Source organism: Mytilus edulis, chromosome 9 (genome assembly GCF_963676685.1).
Source record: "Mytilus edulis chromosome 9, xbMytEdul2.2, whole genome shotgun sequence".
Taxonomy (NCBI): domain Eukaryota; kingdom Metazoa; phylum Mollusca; class Bivalvia; order Mytilida; family Mytilidae; genus Mytilus; species Mytilus edulis.
Genome location: NC_092352.1, coordinates 41765456 through 41793376, shown reverse-complemented (window position 1 = coordinate 41793376; position 27921 = coordinate 41765456). Strand labels below are relative to the sequence as shown.

The 27921-nt window shown below is 31.4% G+C and overlaps 1 protein-coding gene across 1 annotated transcript; it reads right to left on the bottom strand.

The window, feature by feature from the left end:
- Positions 1–213: 213 nt before the first annotated feature.
- Positions 214–26043, bottom strand: LOC139488352 (zinc phosphodiesterase ELAC protein 2-like). The gene is made up of 21 exons (XM_071273886.1): positions 25730–26043; positions 24551–24598; positions 22561–22634; positions 21747–21811; positions 21272–21338; positions 20139–20249; positions 19642–19727; positions 19270–19328; positions 18442–18502; positions 17632–17683; positions 15508–15664; positions 14567–14788; positions 13851–13975; positions 12996–13086; positions 12464–12602; positions 11731–11885; positions 10905–11016; positions 6502–6622; positions 6181–6259; positions 5203–5350; positions 214–812 (listed from the first exon to the last, which is right to left on the bottom strand). The coding sequence occupies exons 1-21, from the start codon at positions 25999–26001 to the stop codon at positions 651–653; spliced, it is 2406 nt and encodes an 801-aa protein (XP_071129987.1). The 5' UTR covers positions 26002–26043; the 3' UTR covers positions 214–650.
- Positions 26044–27921: the final 1878 nt, after the last annotated feature.

Sequence of the window (27921 nt, the reverse complement as noted above, 5' to 3'; positions counted from 1 at the left end):
TCTCTTGGACACATAACCCATTTCCATTCTCAATTTTATTCAAGTGGTGTTTTGTGGACGGTTGATCACCTTTTGGTCTATTTTGTTTAGCACTTATCTTGTGTCTTTCTACGACTTTTGTATAATTTTTATCGCCACTTGCTATTTTCTGTGTATCACTATTCTATAAAATTATTGGTGGTAAGAAAACTTTTTATAAATATTGATACAAAACAGAATAACTTTTTTAATACTTTAAAATATATAAAACAATAAAAATAAACAATAGAACATTAAAAAAAATTGTATTTCTGTTTTGCCTATGAAGTCCAATTTGTCACTAAAAATCGTCAGCAAAACAAACCCAGAAATGTCATGGTGGTTAACACATTTAACATAATCGATATAACAAGTACTTTCTGCACAACATAGATTGTCTACTGACTATTGTTACATGTGATTGGAACTAGTTAGGATGGTTAGGAAAATCGTATAATGATGATCAACTGATGCAAATTAACTTATTATCTCATAAAACCATAATGCCTTTAAAATCTTTCCTATAAATCTACCTGCATATGCTTATCAATTTATGCCATTGTACACATTATTGTTGTTCACTTTGCTGCATGATTTACTTTTTCCCTTTCTCTTTTGAATGAAAACTTGTTTCAGCTTTTTTCTTTCAACAAATTTTGAGATATTTCTTTAATCAACTGAGTTTTATTCTGTTTCCTTGTATGTACTTGCATCACAAGATCAATATCCTCATGGAAGATTTCCTTCAGTGGATTAATCATATCATACAAAACGCTTAGTTCACTTAGTTTTACCTGAAAAGAGTGCAAGGTCAAGGTTATTATACATATAAGGCATGAATGCTTGTCTGCATCAAAGATGGTGCTGACAAAAATGTGTCATGATTACAAGTCGTGTATGAAACACAAAATACATCATTAATTTTTCATTAAAAACAGTCTTATAAAAAACTGTCAAAACTGTCAAACAATAAAATAAGTCTTACAACAAATCTTCAAACAAACTCTTAGAACTAGAGTAAAAAAATGTTAGAAAGTGACACTGAATAATCCTAACACAAACAACCAGTGAACCTACATACAAAATTTGGTTTGCTTGATAAAAAATTGGCATATGATATATTTCTTTGCATTACTTTTATACGTAGAAGCAGAAACACATCAAAATATGAATAAGACCTGTTTTCATGAAATATTCAATATCCAAGCAGCATTCCAATTAAGATGCAAGGTTTTCTTGGGTTCATGTATGTCATATCTCTTTTTCTTTAATTTGTAAACTAGGCTGTTAGTTTTCTTGTCTGAATTGTTTCATATTTTTATGTAGGGTCGTTTATAGCAGACTTTCTGGTTTGGCTTTATCTCATTGTTGAAGGCTGTACAGTCACATATAATTGCCTATATATATCCATGTCATTTGAACTCTGGTGAATTTTGGTAGTGAGTTGTCTTATTGGCAATCATACCACATCTCCTTATTTTTATAAAAATGGATCATAATGTAAGAAAAATTAGGAGATAACTGTATTGTATTTTAAGCTTGGCCTTCGTAAAAAGTAGATTTTACTGTCACAAATTGAGTTTACCTGGCAATGTGGAGCGGAGCTAGGTAAACGGATTTTTACAACAGTAAAATCAAGTTTTACCGAGGCCAAGCTTAAAATACAATAGTTATCTCCATTCTGATACAGCATATTAAAATAAATACTATTTAGCAAATACTTTGGCTTAACAAGACATAAATGAACCAGGTGCTTCGCAGGGCGTAGCTTTATACAACCACAGAAGTCGAACCCTGAACAGTTGGGGCAAGTATGGACACAACATTTAAGCTTGATACAGCTCTGAATTTGGATTGCGATCAAATTTTTTACACAATATGAGTTTCTGACACAAAACAAATGTCAAGATCTTACAAATCTATTGCACAATATTGTGCAATTAAAGATTTCTTCTTTTAACTTTTCAAACATTTGTAATTTGAGAAATTTGAAGAAAAAAAATTGAGAGATTCATACACTTCAACATAAGTTATTGTTTGAAAACTACAAAAATGATTATTTTGGGCCCCTTTTTGGCCACCAATTCCTACACTATTGGGACCATAACCCCCAAAATCTATCCCAACCTTCCTTTAGTGGTATTGAACCTTCATGTAACCAGATGCTCCGCAGGGCGTAGCTTTATACGACCGCAGAGGTTGAACCCTGAACAGTTGGGGCAAGTATGGACACAACATTCAAGCTGGATTCAGCTCTAAATTTGGATTGTGATTAAATAGTTGACACAGCATAGGTTTCTGACACAGAATGAATGTGTTCTAATGAACTTAAAATTTTTGTTTTCTCTTAGAGCAATTCACTATGCTGTTGAATATTAATCCTCTCAAAAAAATGTTTGAAGAAATTTTCTTTTTTATTTATGAAATTTCAAATGAGAAAAATTGAACCCAATTTTTTTAATCACATTCCCCTTTCCCTTATTCCAAAACTAATCTCAATTAAAATTTCTAATGGAGTTTGCAACAATAACTACTCATTTAAATACATCATAAAATATTAAGATGTAAAAAAACTGCTTGTTATCACTGAATGGTAAAGATTATTTTAATTTATCAGTTGGTAGTAAAAAGTGAATATACATTGTATATTGTATATAACAAAGATTTAAGTTGATTCTGGACAAAGAAAGATAACTCCAATTAAATAAAATCTTGCTATTGCACAATATTTTGCAATTAGATATTTCTTGCTTACTATTCTGGACAAAGAAAGATAACGTGCAATTAGATATTTCTTGCCATTGCGCAATACTGTGCAATTGAAAAGACTTGCTATTGCACAATACTTAATATAATAATTTTGGATCCTGATTTGGACCAACTTGAAAACTGGGCCCATAATAAAAAATCTAAGTACATTTTTGGATTCAGCATATCAAAGAACCCCAAGATTTCAATTTTTGTTAAAATCAGACTAAGTTTAATTTTGGACCCTTTGGACTTTAGTGTAGACCAATTTGAAAACAGGACCAAAAATGAAGAATCTACATACACAGTTAGATTTGGTATATCAAAGAACCCCATTTATTCAATTTTTGATGAAATCAAACAAAGTTTAATTTTGGACCCCGATTTGGACCAACTTGAAAACTGGGCCAATAATCAAGAATCTAAGTACATTTTTAGATTCAGCATATCAAAGAACCTAACTGATTCATTTTTTGTCAAAATCAAACTAAGTTTAATTTTGGACCCTTTGGACCTTAATGTAGACCAATTTGAAAACGGGACCAATCATGACAGTTAGATTCGGCATATCAAAGAACCCCAATTATTCAATTTTGATGAAATCAAACAAAGTTTAATTTTGGACCCTTTGGGCCCCTTATTCTGTTGGGACCAAAACTCCCAAAATCATTACCAACCTTCCTTTCATGGTCATAAACCTTGTGTTTAAATTTCATAGATTTCTATTTACTTATACTAACGTTATGGTGCGAAAACCAAGAAAAATGCTTATTTGGGTCCCTTTTTGGCCCCTAATTCCTAAACTGTTGGGACCTAAACTCCCAAAATCAATACCAACCTTCCTTTTGTAGTCATTAACATTGTGTTTAAATTTCATTGATTTCTATTTACTTAAACTAAAGTTATTGTGCGAAAACCAAGAATAATGCTTATTTGGGCCCTTTTTTGGCCCCTAATTCCTAAACTGTTGAAACCAAAACTCCCAAAATCAATCCCAACCGTTCTTTTGTGGTCATAAACCTTGTGTCAAAATTTCATAGATTTCTATTAACTTAAACTAAAGTTATAGTGCGAAAACCAAGAAAATGCTTATTTGGGCCCTTTTTGGCCCCTAATTCCTAAAATGTTGGGACCAAAACTCCCAAAATCAATACCAACCTTCCTTTTGTGGTCATAAACCTTGTGTTAAAATTTCATAGATTTCCATTCACTTTTACTAAAGTTACAGTGCGAAAACTAAAAGTATTCGGACGCAGGACGACGACGACGACGACGACGACGACGACGACGACGACGACGACGCCAACGTGATAGCAATATACGACGAAAAATTTTTCAAATTTTGCGGTCGTATAAAAATTTATAGAGATCCATAAACTTAAACCCAAGTTATTGTCTGTAAACCAGAAAAATACTTCTTTTTGGCCCTCTTTTGGCCCCTTATTTCTACATATTTGGGAAAATTAACCCCAAACTGTATCCCATCCTTCCCTGTGTTATATGGAAAATTGTGGTACAATGTCAGAGAGATCCATACAGTTACACACAAGTTATTGTCTTGAAACTAGAAAAATGCTTGTTTTGGCCCCTTTTTGGCCCTAGATTCCTAGACTGTTTGCCCAATAACCTCTTAAAAAAATCCCAACCTTCTACTTATAAAATTCAACATTGTGGTACAATTTCAAAACAATTGAATTACTAATACACAACTTTTTGTCCTGAAACAAGATAAATGCTGTTTTTGGCCCCTTTGGGCCCTTAATTCCTAAACCTTTGGAACCATAACCCCCAAAATCAATCCCAAGCTTCCTTTTGTGGTTATAAACATTGTGTTAAAATTTTATTGATTTCTTTAAACTTATTCAAAAGTTATTTTCCGGAAACAATCCGTCTTTGGACGACACTGACAACAACGATGAATACGCTGACATGATATCAATATACGACCAAATTTTTTTTAATTTTTACGGTCGTATAAAAAGTCCACAAAACTGTTGCATTGTCTTTAGGAACTAAACAATGTGACATCATATGTATACTCACAATGTCAAACATACAACTCTAGACGTGTTTATACCTTTCGTACGCTTCAGAATACTTTCAACGTTGATAAAAAGAACATTTCGAGGCTCAAAATGTGATTTTCATGTTTATTTTGTGAGAAATTACATACCAAAAAAAAAATCGTCATTCAAAATGGTGGCTTTCTTAATTACAAACTGGTAGAATGTGGAATTTACCCCTTCAAAATATTTGTCAATGTCCAATGAAAAGAAATCGTTACAAAAGAATTGCATTAGAGTTCTGAGTTTGGGAATGAGGCTGACCAAGTATCCTTAGTTCCATTCCTAAGGTGTTGTTGCTTTCTAATAAGGTTTTGAATGATGACTCTTAGTTTAATTCAACAGCAATATGTCTCATATCTAAATGCATTACCTTCATAAGGTCATATGCCAGTCCAAATCTATTATGGCTTGGATTGTCTTCAATTAGTGGTATTCTATGATATCTTTGGCTAAAGTGTGTTAATATTTGATATTTTGCCTGCATCTTATTCCCTATGTCAAGTGCTTGTTTCACAGTGCTGAAAAGATAGTTAGATAAATACTAGACAAATAATAAGTATGACCAATGATATTTCTATGAAAACTATGCAATATGAGGTTTATCATTCATCAAGTCACTTTTTCTTAAATAATGTGTAGTATATCTTATTGGTTGGTGCTCTTTATACAAGATAACAGTTTTTACTTTTTTTCTTTTTTGTGATAAGCTTTTGAGTTTTTGTGTGGGATTTTTTATGGATGGGTTGTAAAATACTGGAAAAGTCAGATTTCTATTTTAATCATGAACATCGGATAAAAATAGTTTGTATTTTCTTTGTTTTATTTGTTTGATAGTGTCCAATTCCAGTTACAGTTTTCCTATGTATTTGTGGTGTAGTGGTGCAATTTGTACCAATTATCTCAGCATATTGCTTCTATTTCTTATAACACTGTATGAAAAATGTAGTTTAAACCACATAAAAATATTCTAGTTTTGGGTTGCTGTCTCATTGGATAAGTCAAACAATTTCCAATTATCTATAACATAATCTTTAGGTGGTACCTAACACTACAGGGAGATAACTCTGTAAAATCAGCTAAACGTTTTAATTACATTGGGTTGTTAAGGGAATATTAAGCTTCTCAATGATCAATATTGGTGTTTGTCAAACTGCTATATAACCAGTGTAATTTTACTGATAAAATGGTTGGTTCAAATTTTTTGAAATTTTTACATTTTTGTCAAAGGGTCAAAGTAAATACTTTCTCAAAATTTTATGAAAATTAAACGAGCCAAATTAATTTTAGTGAAGGTGTTGGGTACCACCTTAATCTGATAAATTACTGCTTTACCTAACTTGAATCATACCTGTGTTGCAATTCTTTAGCAGTTTCAGCCATATCTGACTGTAAGGTTGCTTCATGGATTAATAAATCACAATCTTTACCTGAAAATAGCTTTTAATATTACTGAATTGTTATATATGCTGTCTTGTAATCTAAAAAATTTACATTTCAAATTAGAGCTATAAAATTAATGTTCAATATTTTATTTTTCCCATGCTCCAAGGTATAAATGAACTTTAACTTTAAATCTACTATTTTTCTTATGATAATTTTCTGCATATAAGTAATAAGTATTGTCAAAAGTATAGATAAAAGTGTGAGGTGATGAGATAAAAATACAAACCAGCTTCTACAAGGGACTGGCAAGGCATTGTATCTCCTGAATAAACTATTTTCCATCCAGAATTATGAACTAAAGACACCCCAGTTGCACAAGCATAATGATCAACAGGAACTGCGACAATCTACAAACCAATCAATTTAAATTTTCTATTAAAGAGTATCTAATAAAATTGAGAATGGAAATGGGGAATGTGTCAAAGAGACAACAACCCGCCCAAATAAAAAACAACAGCAGAGGGTCACCAACAGGTCTTCAATGTAGCGAGAAATTCCCGCACCCGGAGGCGTCCTTCAGCTGGCCCCTAAACAAATATATACTAGTCCAGTGATAATGAATGCCATACTAATTTCCAAATTGTACACAAGAAACTAAAATTAAAATAATACAAGACTAACAAAGGCCAGAGGCTCCTGACTTGGGACAGGCGCAAAAATGCAGCGGGGTTAAACATGTTTGTGAGATCTCAACCCTCCCCCTATACCTCTAACCAATGTAGTAAAGTAAACGCATAACAATACGCACATTAAAATTCAGTTCAAGAGAAATCCGAGTCTGATGTCAGAAGATGTAACCAAAGAAAATAAACAAAATGACAATAATACATAAATAACAACAGACTTCTAGCAGTTAACTGACATGCCAGCTCCAGACTTCAACTAAACTGACTGAAAGATTATGATTTCATCATATGAACATCAGGCACAATCCTTCCCGTTAGGGGTTTAGTATCATACCATCATAACATATATGAGAAGAACATAACCCGTGTCATGCCAACAACTGTTTTTAGAATAAATGTGTTTAGTTCCGATGCAAAGACCTTATCAATGACTCAATATTAACGCCAAAATATGCAATCTTTAATGACTTGACAACAGTATCGTAATTATATCCCTTCTTAATAAGTCTATTCAAAGGTTTTGTAAGTTTCTGAGGTGAATACTGACACCTTTGTGCTTTATAAAGAATATTACCATAAAAAATTGGATGTGAAATACCTGAACGTATTAAAAGTCTGCATGTTGAGCTATATTTACGAATAATGTCTTTATACCGATGATAAAATTTAGTAAATGTTTTGACTAGTTTGTGATATCGAAAACCCTGGTGTAATAATTTTTCAGTAATACATAAATTTCTCTCGTTAAAATCTAAAACATTGTTACATACACGAGCGAATCGTACAAGTTGAGATATATAAACACCGTAAGATGGTGACAAGGGAACGTCACCATCTAAAAACGGATAATTAACGATAGGAAATGAAAAATCATCCCTTTTATCATAAATTTTAGTATTCAGCTTTCCATTAGTGATATAGATATCAAGATCGAGAAAAGGGCAGTGGTCATTGTTAGTATTAGCTTTATTTAAAGTAAGTTCAACAGGATAAATTTCATTAATATACATACTGAAGTCGTCATTATTGAGAGCCAAAATATCATCCAAATATCTAAAAGTATTATTAAATTTGTTTATCAGATGTTGTTTCGATGGGTCTTTGCTTATTTTTGTCATAAATTGTAACTCATAACAATACAAAAACAGGTCCGCAATAAGTGGTGCACAGTTAGTCCCCATTGGAATTCCGATAATCTGACGATATACGGAATCCCCAAAGCGAACAAAAATGTTATCTAGTAAAAATTCAAGGGCATATATAGTATCAAAGCATGTCCAATTAACATAGTTTTTTTGTTTATTGCTACTAAAAAATGACCTAAAAGAGTTTGAACATATATATTCACATTCTGATTTTTTGAATGCCCATTTAATTAGGTGTGTGAATTTTTTCTTAATGAGAATGTGAGGCAATGTGGTATACAGGGTAGAAAAATCAAAACTTTGAACAGATTCAAAATCACCAATATAAGCATGCAATTTATCAAGTACTTCCAACGAGTTCTTGACACTCCAAAAGTAATTTATTCCACTATTTTTGAAGGCCTTATTTGAACAATTTATTATCAGGTTTTTAATTGTATCAAGTGTGCTGGTAAGAAGAATAGACAATTTAGTAGTTGAACAATGGCTTGAAGACGAAATAAATCTATATTTGTAAGGGGTTTTGTGTAGCTTCGGAAGCCAATACATAGTTGGGACTTTCATTGTATTTGGCTCTGCTTGTAAAGCGGTGCCTAAAAGTTTATGTTTGTTACAGATTTCGTTTTCTGAAAATGGAGTCAGTTGGAATGTTGGTGAATTGGTGATTTGCAATTTCAGAACCTCAATGTAAAATTTACGTCAAACAATAATAATATTATTAGCAGCTTTATCTGCCGGGACAAAAACAAATTCCTTGGCTAGTTCTTTTAGTTTATGTTTGATACGAGAAATAGGTTTATTGTTGTAAGGGTTTATAGTAAAATGTTCTTTAAAATGTTGAATACGTATATCAACTATCTTCATTACTGAATTAAAAAAAGAGTCCAAAGATTTTTTGTCAGCTTTTTCCCGTTTTATCCATTTCATACAGTAAGTATGGAGTGAGTCGTGGATGATATTACGACACTCATTCCAATTAATAATTGACGGGGGACGATATTTAGGTCCTTTACTGAGGAATGATTTTAACTCTCGGTCTTGAACGATGTTAAGATCTCCTGTTATAACATGGGAAATGGGGCCATAAATATATTCGGAATTACTGCAATTACATGAAGTAGGTGTATTTTCACTGATATTAACATCTTTACACAATTGACTATAATTAAACACAAATTTCCGGGTAGATTTCTTGTAAATATAACAAATAAGAGGTAGCTCAGTATTGTCAAAATATCCAGGAATTTGTTCTTTAACAGAATGGTCGTTAAATATACCGGCAATATTTACAAAATCAAAGCCTTTATTGACATACTTAATTTTAATAAAATGTTTTTTATGATCTTCAGGGCAATCAATTTTGGGAAATAATTTAGAATAACAATATGCCATAATAATTTGAACAATTACATACTTAGGACTGCTATATGAAATTGTGTTGCAATCCTCCAAAATTTTATTTAACTTATTAACCGGTAACGAACAGAGTTTTGTTAACAGATAATGTCTGCCGTTGTTTTTTGAAATAGAAATTAGGTCCGAAATATTGGTATGATTGGCCCGAAATCTTCTTTGATTGCGATTTGTTCTACGACCGTGAGAACGTTTTTTACGAACAGTTTTAGAAACTATATCCAAAATGTTAACGGAATTGGTTCTAGATATATTACCAATTCCCATGATATTATCATTTAGACCGAGAGGGTAAACTGTCTGCAATTTTTTAATCCAATTTAATTCAATTATTTTCCGTGATCGTACAAACTTTGAATGCGATTCACCAGGTTGCTTATTTACTACTTCTAAAGGTTGAACTGCTAAATATTTAAAAGGATGGTTGTGCTTCTTAAGGTGTTGGTAAATGATACTTTTGAATTTATTGGGTCTTTTAAAACGATACAGATGTTCTTGAGTGCGTTTAGATAAATATCGTCCAGTTTCTCCTACGTACTGAATACCACACCCCGGTTTGTTTCATGTGAGTAAATAAATAATACTGTTTGTTTTTCAAGTTATATCAGTTTCAAAATTTAAAGAAAATGTGCGACCATTAAACGTGGACTTACCGTATTGTTGGTTGAAAGACGGGGACATGTAAGTCATTTTTTGGCATGACACTTATCGATAGAAGGGTAACCACGTTTTTTATTGTTAAAAATGTTAGCGATGGTAGTATTTTTAGATAACCGATTTTGAAGATTGAGACGTGTGGATACCCTTTGAACAAGTTTAGTATTTAGTAATTTTCCATTTCTAAGCTTCATAATTGTTTTGTTAGTGAATTATATAATAAAGGAGCAAAGATTGGCGTCCAGAATATGAACCAGCATACAATAATTGAAGTATATAAAATGGATAAATTGTTCGGCTAAAAATGTCAAACGCTATCAGTATTAAATAGTAGAATGGGGCTGAATATTGAAATACTACTTTTTGATAAATATTCCTAAAGTAATGAATTAGAGCAGTTCGCGCTAAATATGTTACATCAAGTTAATAGTATTAAAAAATAATTGAAGTTTAAAAAAAAATCTATTTTTTTGTTTACGATGAGTTCATTTCTGCGCTAAAAGAAATGCTTCATGGAGTATTTGTTAAAAAGTTAAGAGATGTGGTACATGAATGATTGCAAATGAGTCAACTATCCATCAGGTAGTCCAAATAAGGTGGATGTAAGCAGCTATATGTCATTGTACAGCCTTCAACAATAAGCAAATCCCCATTGGAAATTAAAAGACAAATGTCCCCATCCTCACGATCTATATAGATACTTTGACAAATCAGAGTCAAGGGGTCCGTCCCTATGGTGCAATATCATTTTTTAAACTGGTTCATTATATTTATATGTATGTAAGCACCTCTTTACAGTTAAGCAATGATAACACTGTCTGACACAATGCTGCATTCTGTTCCTCTTTATAGTCAGCAGGTCTATAATGTTCCCTCATGAAAGCTTCATTAGGTACAAACCTGAAATGATAAAAAAACAAGTGTAATACAATTAACTTATTCCCAACTTGTTTGCTATCTCTTTCCAGTTATGTTCATAAAAAAATATTCAAACTAAAACACACATGAATGAAATTACATCATTGTTGGAAACATGTGAAACACATTAAGAAAGTTGATATTTGGTTATAAATTAAAAAAAAATGAAAATGAAAATTCAGATTGTAAATATAAAAAAGTTTCAAAAGGCACGTTTATCCTTCTGGAGCACCTGAGATCATCCCCAGTTTTTGGTGGGGTTTGTGTTGCTTAGTCTTTAGATTTCTATATTGTGTTTTGTGTACTATTGTTTATCTGTTGTTGGTTTTTTTTTTCCTTTATAGCCATGGCGTTGTCAGTTTATTATAGATTTATGAGTTTGAATGTCCCTCTGGTATCTTTCGTCTCTCTTTATTTTCTTTTTTTATGGTATAAAATATATACAGACTCATTTGAAAAATCTGCCACTGTACTATAAGCAAAAAATAATCAATCAAAGTTTCTACTGATTTGGTCAAATACTGAATTATTTAATCTTCAATTGGGCTCATCGCAATGATCAAGAAACAATTCAAGAATATGTAGAAATTGACCTAAACCTTGTTTTAATGATGGTCTATAACAACATTTTAATATTCAAATGATTTTGACAAGGATAGTTTTACATAAAAATCATAGAAATATATATCTACTTACTGTATTAATTCATAATATTTCATATGAAGTGTTTTATCAATTATTACATGGAGCCATCTTTTAATTCTGATCGGAGCTAACAGATAAACTTTAGTATATTCCTTCCCAGCTCTTTCTAATGCTGCTTTCCTGGCAAATAAAATACCAGCCAATCCCTGAAAAAGACACAAATTCGTATTCCAATCTATGTCATCGAAATTGTTTTTTAAAGACAAATAGCATACAACTAACAATTAAATGGAATATCATTGTCAAATAAAATAACTGTTTGTTCCTTTTACTCTGGGAATGCCTTTAAAGAAAAATCTTCTGTATTACTTATCAGTATGTGTGAGCAAGGAATTGTACATTTAAACGGAATTGAAACGCGGCATACTTCAAAGAAATTTTTATGATGCATCTTGAGTCAAGTTCCCACTCCTTTTAAATATACAATTCTTTGTGTTGAGTCAAAGAGGTCATGATTTCTGATTCACTGACTTTTTTCTTATTTCATACAACCTATGAAACATTTTAAACCACAAAAGACAATATTACATTGAAGACGAAACATTTGAATCTTTATTCAACAAACAGGAGTAATATTTCACTGGGTTTTTTCTTAACCCCATTATCGTTCAAAACTCTACAACTTTTTTAACATTTGATTGATTTCATCTAAATTATAATATCTCTAACGCAATATTTTACATGGGAAAATATATCAGTAGAAGCAACACTGAATTATACGTACCAAATGGTGGTCAGCATGAAGATGAGAGATATATATACATTTCATGTTTATCAATATTTCATCAGCTTTATCTCCATACAACATATATAACTGATTGATAGTACCATCACCACAGTCCATTAGGATACTGGTTTCTTCACTGAAAACAAAAGTTTCATAAAATTTAACAAAATTTTTACTTTGACCTTGTGACAAAAATATAAAAATTTCAAAAAAATTAAACCACACTATTTATCAGAAACATTTCAGTGGATATATAGCAGTTTGACAAACACTAATTCTAATCATTGAGAAACTTGATATTTCCTTAACAATTGAATGTGATTAAAATGTTTAGCTGATTTTACAGAGTTATCTCCCTGCAGTATTATGTACCACCTTAAAAATGTAAAATGTATGCTGAAATGATTTCTCCATATCCTCAAGTTTTACTTTGAATGTTAATTCTTCTTCCTAGTGATCATTGAAAGTTTACTGTTTCATTAGTAACTACCCCAAGTTTCCTTTTTTATTCAATACATACAAAACTTACTCAACATTAATTATAAAACCAGTGACATTTCGAAATTTTCCTGGAAACCCAGAGCCTGTTCCTAAGAATGCAACCTCTGGATACTCAGATTCTGAAAATAAATTATCAGTTATTAGCATTATTTACCCTAAAATACTAAATCTAAAAATATCACTTACTCTATATTTGATATAAATTATATTTGTATACTTTCTGTGAGAATGCTATTTGATTATCTAATTTTTATCAGCATGTTTTAAATACCTGATATCTTTTTTCACAAAAACATTTTATTTCACGATGGTCAGAACAGCTTTTAATTGTGAAAGGGGAAATAATTCCTTAACAAAACAAACATAATCAAAGAGTAAAAATGTCAAAAATAGGGGTACATTATGTTATATTATGTCTTTTTGTTTTGTACAAACATTGTTGTCAATGTAATGGAATTTTATGCAACTGTCATGCAAGTGAGAGATTAAGCTAGCTATAAAACCAGTTTTTATCCACCATTTTATACATAAGAAAATCCCTATATCACGTCAGGAATATGAGTTTTTATCCACCATTTTATACATAAGAAAATCCCTATATCACGTCAGGAATATGAGTTTTTATCCACCATTTTATACATAAGTAAATCCCTATATCACGTCAGGAATATGAGTTTTTATCCACCATTTTATTCATAAGGAAACCCCTATATCACGTCAGGAATATGACAGTTGTTGTCCATTTGTTTGATGTGTTAGAGATTTGAATCTTGCCATTTGATAAGAGACTTTCCGTTTTGAAATTTTCCTCGTAGTTCAGTCTTTTTATGATTTTACTTTTTTATACATGTATATGAGATTAGTTTTTAAATCTAATACTTACTGTTTTTTTCTAATTGTTTAGCTGACAATAATGATTTGAAGTTTGTAACAGTCTTCATAAAATGCTGATCATTAGAAAGTTTGGTGACCATTTTACTTCCAATATCATCTGGTATACAAAGTTCACTACAATAGGAGTATAAATTTACTTAGAAATGTCAAAATATGCTAATGATATAAAAAAAAAAAAACAACATGTCATGGAATTCCTTGTGAAGATATCAACAAAACACACAAGGGTCTTTTTTAATGAAAGAAAAAAAAGAGACAATTGATACAGTATCATATGCAAAAAACACTTAAAAATAATTAAACCTGCTTTTTCAAGGAGAAAGGAGTTGAGCCAGGAACCCTTTTGGTGAGTTTATTTGTCATTTAAAATTTTGAGTAAGTCTTATGTGTATGTATTGCTAAATGTATTATTTTTGAAAGTGTAACCAGAAAATATGGTCTGTATTATATTTATAAGTACATAAGCCTAAAATAGAAAAAGAATTGATTTCTCATTTTTCTATTCTAGAAATTGGTCTCTTTCTAAACATTTTTTCATGCTTTCATATACATGTATGGTGTCTCTACTCGTCCTTTGAAATTGCAATAATTTAAATGACCAGGTAAACACCAAATGATTTTGGGGCAAGGATTAACTTACTTTACAATATCAGTAGACAATTACATAACTTACTCAGCAATTCAGTAGACAATTACATAACTTACTCAGAAATTCCAAGTTTAGGTCTGTATGAATATCTCATGAAAGGTTTAGCCATTATATAATTTTCCATTTCATAATTGTCCGTCTGCTGTTTTCCCATTTGAATTCTGGGAAATATATCTGGATGTACCATGTTCAGTATGCTCTGAAGCTGAATCATACCTTCTGATGTCATATTACTTGTTTTCTCATGCAAAAACATATGCATTGTGGAACTGGGAAATCTGAAATTAAAACAGAATTCAGGCTTTTAGAATAGAAACAACAATTTTCAACTTTAATAGACAAATCTTCATTTAACATTGCTCGTGAACCATTTCCTATTGAAATAGTAAAATCAATTTATTCTATAAATAGAAATCATATTCTTATGATTGTGTAGTTTGTGTATATTTTTTTACTATTAATTTTGTTACTTTCTGTCTTGTGGCTTTTTGTTCATTGACTTTCAAGTTGTTTAAAGTCTTCTGCTTACCTTCAAATTTATAACTGAGTTGTAGACATTGTAACATTAGCCATGAAAGCCATTTTTCTAATCATTTTCAGTGTCAAAAATGATGTTCCTTATTTGTAGGTTGCTAATCATAACTTTTCAGCAAAAGTGTGTGAGCTGCATTAACATCTGTTTTATTTCTGGAAATTGTCATATCATTTGATATTCAACTTTTTTGTGTTATAGTGTATTACTCATCATTAGCTAATGTATGGCAAAATACTGCAATGCAGATGAAAAGATTTCAATCATTCATCATACATAAAGTTAATCTATATTTTTTCATAAATTTTGTCGTCAGAAAATTTGTTGTATGAGCTTTTGAAAACGTACAATGAATTATCTTCCCCTTAATGCTATCCCCATTTAAAAAAAATTTCAGATTTAAACCTTAACCAAACACTAAACATCATTTTGCAATGTGTGAAATAGAAACATGAATTAAGATACCTCTGTATAAACTGTTGATACTGTGGATTATTAACCATGTTATATGATGACATATGTACTACTAATTCAGCTGAGTCATCGTTGTCACCTTGACATTCTGATAACTTCTCAGATCTTAATAAACTGTATAAATAGTCTTCACTTGGACATTCAACAACTGTAAAAAAAAAATATAAATAATGAAATTTTTATGAGCTTATTTCCAAGGTTCCATTACAATTCCTTAATTCTCTTTTTTTCTGGTATAACAAGGCTTCAGATATTAATAACTGATCATTGTTTTCAGATAATTGATAATTTCTATTTGCTGCAGGACATACAACAAAAAAACATGTCTCAGGTGGAGAGTTGTCTCATTGGAAAACACATCACAGCTTCTTACTTGTGTACATAAGATAGTAAGGAGGCTTGCTTTCTAGATTACACTTCTCTAGCTATCTTTTAGAAATTCTGATGTAACACATGTAGTACTGCTTCACTTATAGTGTGTTGTCATCATTAGTAATATGGTGACAATATTATGGATTGCTGTATTGGGCTGAATTCTGATAACCTCTAAAAATCCACTACCAAATTTTGTTAGTACCCTGCTTTCTTTGATTTCATGATCAATGATCAATTCATGAAATTTCATGAAAAAGCATGGTTTTAACAAAATGTATCATGTCCTTATTCTTGATCCTGCTATATCATGTTACATGATCATGAAATACCTTGAAAAACCTTGATCATTTAGTCATGAAAAACCATGAACAAAAACTTGTGCACTCTAAATAATTGTTTTCAAAAATTAAATCAGAGTTGCATGATTAAGAGACTGATGGGCACTATTTTTGTAGAAAAAAATAATCATATTCTAATGACTATAATTAGTACAATACATTTGTACCTAGTCCAAATAATTAGGTCTTTCCACTTTTTCGTGGAAAGACCTATTGCTTTTGTTCTGATTATTATTATTTTTTTTTTCTTCCGCCTAAATTTTTTCTTGCGTATTGTTGATGTTTCAAAAGATGTCGCTTAGATATTTGGAATATGATATCGTATAGTTTATACGCTTTAAAAAATTTCAACCGCGTAACAAAATACTTTACGTTGTAAGAGTTATCTCCCCAAACACTGTTTTTCTTGTGGCCACTACTCCTTCGCCACCGTAAAAGATTACGACAAATTTATTTTCCCAAATTGCTCGTTACATCTTCAGGATTAGGCAATTCATTTGGACCGAAGCTTTCCAGAGACTCCATATGAGAGTTATTTCCCCTTATGTAAATGATATAAGTATTATGCATTTTTAACTGGTAAACCATAAGTGATAGAGACCTAGGATATTCAGATTTGAGGTCCTTGGTCCAAAAAAATGAAAATGAGGTCAAGGTCAAAGGTCAAGGTCATGTTCTAAATTTTTGATTTTTGCTTATTTTCACTGATTTTCAAATACCGTATGACATATCGACAAATAATTTTTCATAAATTGTTAGTTGCGACATGTCCTTACTTGTATATTTTGGGTGAAAGGGTGCGCAGACAATAAATGGGAATTTTTGCCCATCTTATTTTTAGTTTTACCCGTAAAGTAATATTACTCTTTAGCCAAACATATTAAAGACCTAGGGTCTTTTGATTTAAGATCCTTGGTTTGTGACCTTGAAATAGAGGTCAAGGTCATAGGTTAATAGGACGTTCTAGATTTTGACCTTTGCTTTAAATTGATATTAATACATCATAAAGCCATAGGAACTAACATTTTAAACTGATTTTTCATATTTCAATATCAAAATAGATCTTTACTAGTGGAAAGACCTTCAATTGTTCTCTGAACAATTGGTTTTTAATTAAATATATAATGCTTCTTGAAAGGCTGTGATATTATTTTTTTGGGGGATGTAATTTACATCATCTAATCTGCTTTTGTAATGATTGCTTTTGTGTTCTTTATTTTTTCTGTACAAACATAATACTCAATTCAAGTCAATTGAAAAAAAAAGTATATAACATTAAAAATCCCGCCAGCACCAGAAATCTATTTTTTTAATATGGTCTTAAAATTAAGGTGCTATTGATGCCTTTGACTGAACTATGTTTGAACCTCCTCAAATACAACAGAAATATTAGAAATTTTACCAATAATAGGTCTTGCAATATCTTTTTCTGTTAGTACATCATCAGGATAAATCTGAAAAAATATAATATGGTATCAGTTTATCTTTTAATCATACACATACAATGAGTACTGGTTGGGGAATAGTTATGTTCAAGTACCAGTCACCATCACCAGACATTGAATGAAATATATAAACAGACTTTATATTTGTAGTATTTGTATTTTTATCCATCTGCTCAGTTCGGCCTTTTTCAACTAATTTTTATAGTTCGTTCTTATGTTGTACTGTTACACCACTGTCCTAGGTTAGGAGAGGGTTGGGATCCCGCTAACATGTTTAACCCCGCCACATTCTCTATGGATTTGCCTGTCCCAAGTCAGGAGCCTGTAATTCAGTGGTTGTAGTTTGTTTATGTGTAATTATTTGTTTTTCGTTCATTTTTTGTACATAAATAAGGCTGTTAATTTTCTCGTTTGAATTGTTTTACATTGTCATTTTGGGTCCTTTTATCGCTGACTATGTGATATGGGTTTTGCTTATTGTTGAAGGCTGTACGGTGACCTATAGTTGTTCATTTTTGTGTCAATTTGGTCTCTTGTGGAGAGTTGACTCATTGGCGATCATACCACATCTTCTTTTTTATATTTTATAGCATAATGCTATCAGCTGAAAAACAAACACTTTTATTTCATATTTAGACAAGGAAATGCACAGCATTTTTTTCTCTCATCAAAATCAAATTCAACGCTCCTCTTTGACACAGAGCAACTTGAATTGTTGAGATGAAGTACACTGGATGAAAATTTTGTAAATGTAACCATTGACTTACTATTCTTCCATCAGATAGAGTAACATTCTCTCCATTACGTAACTGTTTTACCATGGAAACACTACAAGCAAAACAATTGTAACATATTAGATTAGAAATTCCCCAAAGTTATAAATGCTATAATATACAAGAACTTTGAATAACAATTTTGATAGTAAAATTTTACAGATTTTGATTTCATTTGACCTTTTTATGAAGGATTAGAATTATCAACAACAATGTAGTTTTTATTGTCTGACAACTTTTTTTCAGAGGAATGTTGTCACAAATACAAGATAACCAACTATTTTCAAAGTAAATGAAATATTGTTTTTTTCATTGTATACATATCTAGACTGTTATCTCATTTACAAATTTTAATATTTTTTTCCCACAATTTTGTTGTTGTATCTTCATAAAGGTTGTCTTACTAAAACATAAATGGAGAATCTGTCCATGGGACACCGATGATGCCCTGGCTTCCATATAACATTATAAAGGGACATAACTCAATAACTGTAAAGGTGACACAACCTAAATTTAAAATTTATCATTGTTTTTTGTGGTGTATAAGTTTCATAACCATTGATAAAATTTGATTGAGGCAACCTATAGTTACAGAACGCCGAAACTAAGTTTGGGAGGGACAGACAGAGGGACAAGGTAAACACTCTTAAAATGCCCTTTCCGTTGGGGAGGGGGCATAAAAACATTTTTTGAGATATTCTTCCAATAAATCAAAAAGTATAACATTCAATTCAATAAAAGAAAGCATGTCTTTACTTATTTAAAAGTAAACATTGCCTTCAATAATATTTAGGGAATTAAAAAGAACTAACTTGTACTTACTCATTTATACCTAAGTCTATACACTTCTGATAATTTACCACTTGATTTTTAGGATTGGGCTGAAATAATACAAAGTAGGTGATATTTTCTGAATAATGCCATTTTAAATTGTGGAATCAGAAAAGTTAACAATTAATTGCCTTTAAAAATGTTCCTAAAAAAAGAAGAATATCTTACACAAAACAAATATTCATCATGATTTTTTATTCAATACAAAATACAATTATTTTTATCATTCTTTATCTAAAATAAAATCCATAAAACTTGTATGTCTATTGGTTTATGACTAGAGTATGTTCAGTAACTATACATATATTGTAAAAAAAATCTTATTTCATTTCTTTCTACTGAAAAAATTATTTCAATACATACCTTGATAATATAGGCATAAGTACAATCTGGGTCTGATAATGGTGTATAAAATGATAGAAGCTGTTGTGATAATGGACTAGAAGATTCTGGAATAAAATAAATAATAAATATAAATTGCACCACATCTTTAATATAGCATAGATAAAAACTTGGTAACATATATATGAAGAAGCTGTGATGATAAAACTGCTGAAGGAAATGTACTCATAGTTGTTTATTTTAAGCAAAATTTGCTTGCAGCTAGAACAGATTAAATTGTATCTGAATATTGAAAAATAATATATGTTACTTTTGAAACCATTTATCTTCCTTTAAAACACTCCATTTCAAATTAGCTTTTTCCAATCCATATTATTGTATAGAGAATGTGTGCATGGGACACAGATGATGCCCTCACTTGCATATAAAGTTATAAAGGGACATAACTCAAGAACAGTAAATTTGACACTACCCAAATTTGGGGACGTACACATTATAATTTAATCAGTAATTTATACCTTGGTCTTTTGGGGGATTATACAGATCTTCTTTCTTCTCTGGTAATAATGGAACGTAGTCAATACTTAAATCAGGATTGGAAAAACCTGTCATCGCTTTTGATTGTCTTCCTGTTAAAGTATAATATACATGTCAAAAGCTAACTTAACATTTAAACAGATTTATTCGGAAAGGATATATTATAGTTACTATACTGTTGTCAAGTCATAAAAAATTGCATATTTTGGCTTTAATATTGATTCACTCATAGGGTCTTAGCATCGAAAACAAACACATTTATTCTAAAACCAATTGTTGGAATGATACAGGCTATGTTCTTCTCCTATATTTTATGATGGTATGTATGATACTATAACCCACTAACAGTTGTTCTTCTTTAAATAGCAATACTTCAATATTGTTTCGGTGCCTTCCTTAAATATTTGGCTACATATTACTTTAATAGTGTGGTCACATATCAATTTTTCTCTTTCAGAAACATGAATTTGTCTGTTATTTCAAAATCCAAACTATTTTTTTCATATAAATGTGACCAACTAAACCAACTGCAAATCAAAAAATATAAACTGAATTAAATTTTGATAACCTTTGACAGGTTTTATTTTTTCAAAATGTGTAATTTGCAAATCAAAAAGCTCTGAATATATCTAGAAATGGTTTGGGTGCATATGATAAGCAGGCCAGTAGCCAGGTTTTCCAAGGGGGGGTTCTTTGGACTCATAAACTCGACTTTAACAGTCACAATTTGAACAAAACGTTGACTTTAATAGTGCTTATTTGATTTCAAGGGGGGGGGGGTCCGAACCCCCTGAAACCCCCCCTGGCTATGGGTGTGATAAGAAGTCTTGAAAGTCTTATAGAAATTGGTCAACTTCCAAAGAATAACTATTGGTTTGAATTCTTATTAAAGGAAAGTACATGTTAAGGTTGCCTGGCTATTGGCACTTAGTATAAATGCTTTCTAGCCATCTACTGATCCAGTGATCAAATATGCTAGGTAATTCCTAACTAAAAGTTTTCTCTATAATCATTGATAGTATGAAATCATATCAAATATGAGCGAAAAAACAAATCCAGATAATTTACCATTAAATCTGTATGACCACTTTATAAAAAGAAAAAATATATTTACCAATATCCAATTTTGTTTTGATATCATCATAAAGCATCATATATGCTTTTCTTTGCACTACTGATTCCTTCAAATAAAAACAAAAATTAATGAAGTTCAAAATTCAATGATTACCTGAATAACAGGATCATGATTTTTGACAGGCAGGCATATAATGTGGTGCGATTAAACATGTTTGTGAGGGCTCAACTTAAACCTTCCCTTAACATGAGACAATGCAAATATGGCAACAGCCCAATATATGAACGAACTATATATATACTTGGTTGAAAAAGGATTGACTCATATAAGATTGGAAGTATAATTTGTCACTAAGCACACACACATAAAAATCTAGAAAGACAAAATAAATAACTACGTACCAATCCAAAACTATACAAGCAACAATTTCTACTAATCTCTTCTTTGCTTTATTGATATATTTTTACTTTACCCCAAATATGTATATTTTACTATTTATAATATTCATACATACAATTCCAACAGGTCCATGTACAGTAACCTTTCCAACACCTGCTACCGCTAAACCTAAAGACATTCCTGCAAAAAAATCATCACTTAAATTAATTCATATCTGAGAATAAATAAATAACAAAGATGTTTCTAGCTGAACTTTCAGATGAAGAACCCAAATCCTTGATATAGAAATGTGTTATGTTTGCAACTATGACAACTATCCAAAAGAGACCAAAGTTCAAGGATGTAAACAACTATAGGGCACTGTGTGGCCTTCATCAATGAGCAAAGCCAATACCATATATACAAGTTGTAAGCATTACATGGACCCCATTATAGCAAAATGTGAACCAATCCATAAGAGGGATCCAATGCAAGAGCCTGATTTGTGCTTAAAACATTGCCTGATATATGCCTAAAACATCTAGTATAGGTAAATATTCTTAAACATTTTTTTAAACAACAGTTTACCAGGCGCGGATCCAGAGGGGGGGTTCCGGGGGTTGGAACCCCACCTTCTTTTTGGACGATCAATGCATTTGAATGGGGACATGTAATTGGAACCCCCCCTTTGTCCTGGGTTAGGAACCCCCCCTTTTTAAAATGGCTGGATCCGCCCCTGTTTACATGTACTCAAAGATACTAAGGCTTTGATATTTGTTGATAAGTATCAAACATGTGGCCTAAAAAATGTTAGTTTGAACAGTTACTGGATGTGAACACTGAACAACATAAGATACATGTAGTCATACAACATGAAACATACAGTACATATATTGTCCAATTTGGTACTGATCAAATTTCTTTTTTTATCTTCAAATAAACTAACATACCATATAATCCTCCAAGATTGTCCCAAGACTTATGAGTGATGAAGACATTTTCTATTCTAGCAAACTTCTTGAAGCTACAAAATACATTGAAAAAACAGTTCTTTTTTTAATTTCAGGTCCAATGCAGCATAAACATGATAAAGATTGGGAAATAATATCGTAAGCATTTAACAATGTTTAACCACATATTCCATAGAAGTGATGAAGTGCATTTAGTGTTCTATTTACATGATTTAGCCCTTCATACCAAGTCCATTGTTTCAAGATGATAAGTCTTTGAAGTTGATGTATATACATGTACATGAGCAATGGAAAAATATTTTTTGTCAAAATGTCCTATTTAAGTATTGACATCCCAAAAATAAAGGTCAATAGTTATAACACAGATACAAGAAATGTAAGGGAAACCCACTGGACATCATGACTGTGTAATTAAAGCTTAAAGTTAGAGGTGAAGTTTCACTTTTTTATGTTATTTGTACATATGTTGTTCATGTTGTTAAGTAGAGTTGAAAACAATATACATATAGTTGTTTCTTTTATTTCAAAAACAACAAAAATTGTTAAAAAATTTACCATTTAAATAAAGGCAACAGTAGTATACCGCTGTTCAAACTCCATGGACAAAAAACAAAATCGGGGTAACAAACTAAAACTGAGGGAAACGCATAAATATAAGAGGAGAACAACGACACAACACTACAATGTAACTAACACACACAGAAACGGACCAAGCATCAGACAAAATCCCACGAGAATAACAAATATAACATCAAAACCAAATACATTAATTTGGGATAGACAAGTACCGTGACACGTCTTATCGCAATGTCAATTTACACTCAAAAATAAGAGAAAACAAACGACGCAACGTTAAATTGTAACACACACAGAAACAAACTATAATATAACAATGGCCATATTCCTGACTTGGTACAGGACATTTTTAAAGGAAAAAATGGTGGGTTGAACCTGGTTTTGTGGCATGCCAAACCTCGCACTGTAATGGCAATGTTAAATATAACATAGAAATGACAACATAATATTACAGGACTACAATACAAATTAACCCTTTCACCGATTGCTGCCCAGACAGAAGCTACTCTGAGACGATGGCTTCCCTGGCTACTATTACTCAAGTGGGAGATCTTCATAATAAATGTCAATAAAAACTTGTTTGTAGTTATTTGTGTATTTATTTCATTCACTAACACCATGTTCACAGTTTTGTTTGTGTGTTGATAATTTTTTCTTCATAAAATATTAAAATTTTCAAATTTTCGGCATTATCTAGGTGAAATTCTCAAAATTCTGCTCTTTGACCCCAAATCATAATTTTTTAACCCAAAACGGCAAAATTTGGAAAAATTTTCTGAGGCTGTACAAATCCCTCACACTGAAAGATGTCCATTCCATGAGTTTTGTACATAAAACAACATTTTATGTAAAAAAAGTAGACTAGTTTGGCTTCAATTCTTCCATATTCTTTCAAAAAAAATGTTCCCTCATTTCAAATTCTCGTAAATTCCGTAAATTTCCTCTGATTTTGACACGGTTTTCAACAAACGGAAGCGCTATGTTTACACTTTCATCCGGGTATTCATCAAAGAAAGATAACTCATGTTTGCACTGTTTTGAGCGGGAAATATAAAAGAGGTATTCCGATCCCGGTAAAACGGGACTCATCGTCAGCTGTCTGAAGCGTGAATCCCGGTAAACCGGGACTCATCGGCAAAAGGGTTAATAGGAAAACGTATTAGACAAAGAAACACATGATTAATGAATAACAAAAAGCATCAGGTTTAAAATTTAATACGCCAAAAACGCGCCTCGTCCACACAAGACTCATCAGTGACACCAAGATATAAAAGATTGAAAGCGAAAAAAAGTACAAAGTTGTACAGCACTGAAGATCAAAAGTTGAAAAAGGTTGTATTAAATACGGCTAAGTTTTTATGCTTAAAATGGAATCAATTAAGGATGACCTTACCAAACATTCTTTATTCTCTGTGTTCCTTCTCCACAATTAAATACAAAACTGAAATAGATAATCATTTATATGCGATTCTGTATAATCAAATTATTCACTAAATAAATGAAATTTACAGTGTTAGACTCACGTGCTCTGTCATTTTGTCTGTAGAAATTCAAAAGAACAATACATGTATGTTAATGCATGGTGTCTTTCTGCATGTTTCTAATCAAGAATATGTACAACATGAAAGTTATAGATACATTGAAGCTCTATGTATATTCATCTATCAGGACAATGATATTTTTAAACAGTTTAAGGTTAAATGGTTGATGATAATAGATACAGTACTACCTGTGGCATTGTCTTAAGGATGTCTACCATAAAATTTATGTACATGTAGTTGTTTATGTCCAGTGCATCTCCTCATGAGGACATGGTGATTGATTGATTTTTGGTGTTTTAACGCCACTGTTAACAAATGGTTAAGCACCTATATTGGGTTTTTTTCTTGGCTGCAAGTTTTTATTGGTGGATGAAGCCGGTATGCCCTGGAGATACTTACTATTTCAGTAAGGCCTTACTCAACGCCTGCTATATCAACTTCACGTGGACAGCAATAAAAATAGTGTGAATTGACATTAAAAGTACATGTGTAAGCCATACTGTTATCTCAACATCAATAAGGGCGTGGTTGAGGGAACCACACGAATTTCTGGAATCAAGTAAAATAAAACTGTAAAATAAAGGAATTTATGCTAATTGTGTGTGGTTAGGACAATGTGGGATAAATATGTCACTGTAAATATGCGCACCTCAGATGTCGAATGGTGGAGTGAGCAACACATGCAACAGGGCAGCTGCGGAACGGTAGCTCTTAGGTCCTTATGTTATTTTTAGACTATTTGCGGACCATAGATTGACTTGTGAGTTTACAATGTATATATCTATGGTTTAATCACTATCTTATGCCTCTCTTTTCCGCAAATAGTCAAAAAATAGTGATACATGCACAAAAATGTATAAAATTAGATTTAAATTGATCTATTGGCATATTGTCATTATAGGTCAACAAAACCAGAGACATGTATTTATATATGTCTCTGACAAAACTGGAAAAAAAATCAACCACCACTGGCACAGCATATCCTGTCTTGTGTAATCACTATCGATATACCTTTTATCATATCTATTTACCTCCCATTTGTTGTGACTAAAATAACTGATTTTGGAGTGCCTGGGCCACCACTGGATATCACACATAACTCAACAAAATTACTGAAACTTGATGTCCTCACGACATTCTGGCTTTTCTGCAAACTTTCTGTCGATTTTCTCTCTGGCTTAAATTCGCGTTTACCCGTATGCCTCCTAAATTTAGCTTTGAATCTTCTAATTACTTTATTTGTTTGTGGTCTTAATAGAAAAGCGAGTAAACCTCTTTGTACAATAACATTTCTGCAAAGCATGATGAAAGATGGAAGAGCCCCCAAAATATTGAGGGAACGGAACGAGCATTTGTGTATATTATTTACGGGAAGCACTAATGACAGGACGATTGCCCGGATAGTGACAGGACGGTTGACCGGACGACATATAAATAGTCATAACTTTTTTATTATCCGATAGATTTGTTTAATATTTGTAAACCTGAAAGATATTAAACTATATTTTATGAAAATTAAAAAAAAAGAGGGAAAATAATTATTTTTGAGCAAAATAAGTTGACCGGACGGTATTCACACTCGCCAATATACGCTATATATATTTTTTTGCAGATTTTTTTTCTTTTTTACTTTAATGTTTATATTTTCGTATAATATATTATTCAATCTCACAGGTTCCTGAGTTCATGGACAAATATTGTAAAACAAAAGAGATATTAACACTTGTCGTCGACCATTTCAATATATATATGAGACAATATCTTAGCCTGGAAACCTGGCCCAATCATACTGCGTCGATAAGATGTAGCGGAGCTAATCAGTAGCCAGGACCCCAGGCTAACAATATCTGAAAAAGTCTAGTTTTTGGCAATAAGAAAAAACAAAAAAAAAATCTTTAGACACGGTAATTTAATAGCACAAATCGAAGAACACACATTGGGGATCTAGGAACTGTTGTCTGTAATTCAAATACTTGTTTAATAAGGAAACAATGGCAATTTAAAAAATGGTACAAAAAAAATCCAGTTCTTTCCTGTTACCAAAATGAATCAATTTTAAAAAGTTTCTAATGAGAATAAGGAATAAGTTTAAAACACTATTTGTGATTTACTAGTATATCCTGCAATAGTTTATCAAATGCCAATTATTGATTTTAGCATTTGCAATACAAAAGGTTTAGAAATATACTTAAATATAGTCAGATATGTCGGTAACATGAAAGAATCTTGAGTAACAGGACAACGGTAACAGGACAGAGTTGGTAACAGAAAGGATTTTTTTGCTTTATTTTAAAGTTTAAGAAAAATAAATCATTTTAGATTGGTCACAATTGGAAGATAACAGCAAACAATGTCATTTATCCTTTGAAACTGTATTTGCAAGATGAAAAATCTGCCCAGGTAATGAAAAATTCTAAAATAAATTCCTTTCTGTTACTATCTACTATACTAGAATTGCACAATGTTCTCTGCTGTTATCAAAAGCAAAACACCTATTTTTTTATTCAATATACTGTATATTATTTTGAAATTTATTTGATATGGGGGTGGTAACTTATATTAAATGAAATGGTTGGCATATAGTAGATTAACTGTTCGATTCTTCAGTGAAATTGTCTTGAACATCCTTCCTGTTACTGATGATGGTTATGCTGTTACTTTTGATCAGGTAACATGACAGAACGTAACAGAAAGGAATTACGCGATAGTTTTTGTCCTTTTTATCACATTAAATGTAAGTGTATTTCCTGTGACATATAACTTTTAAAAAGATGATATAAAAACACACTTAATGTTGTGGTGCACACTTAAAAATATTCTCAGAAAGTGTAAAAAAAGGCTATAACAGGATAGAACACCAATAAGTATTTTTCTATAAATTCTTACCTTGGATGGGCTTGAATTTTCAAACCTGGCCGCCTTTCCAACTATTTCTTTGTACTAATACATTCAGGGAATGATGCTCTTCACAATACATAATGGGAAAATAACTTTTGGTCTTGTAAACGTTTCCACAGGTAAAAAAAAACCAGTGGTAACAGGAGGGAAATCACCCCTGGGGACAAATTTTTTTTCTCTTAAAATTTGCAAAATTTTATTACATGCTATAGTTATAATATAAAAAGACAAATTAGGGGCAAGTTTATTAAATAATATATCATATATGTGAGAATCGGACGCCTGTTTAGTTAATTTGGATATTATTTGAATGATTTAGTTTTCA

Bases quoted from the DNA above. Each gene is read 5' to 3' on its own strand.
- LOC139488352 (XM_071273886.1), bottom strand. From the start codon at position 26,001: ATGCTTTGCAGAAATGTTATTGTACAAAGAGGTTTACTCGCTTTTCTA. The intron at 22,635-24,550 runs GTAAGGTCATCC...TGTATTTTGTAG, and splicing joins CAGAGAATAAAGAATGTTTG to CTTCAAGAAGTTTGCTAGAA. The intron at 6,260-6,501 runs GTTTGTATTTTT...AGCTATTTTCAG, and splicing joins CCAGTCCCTTGTAGAAGCTG to GTAAAGATTGTGATTTATTA.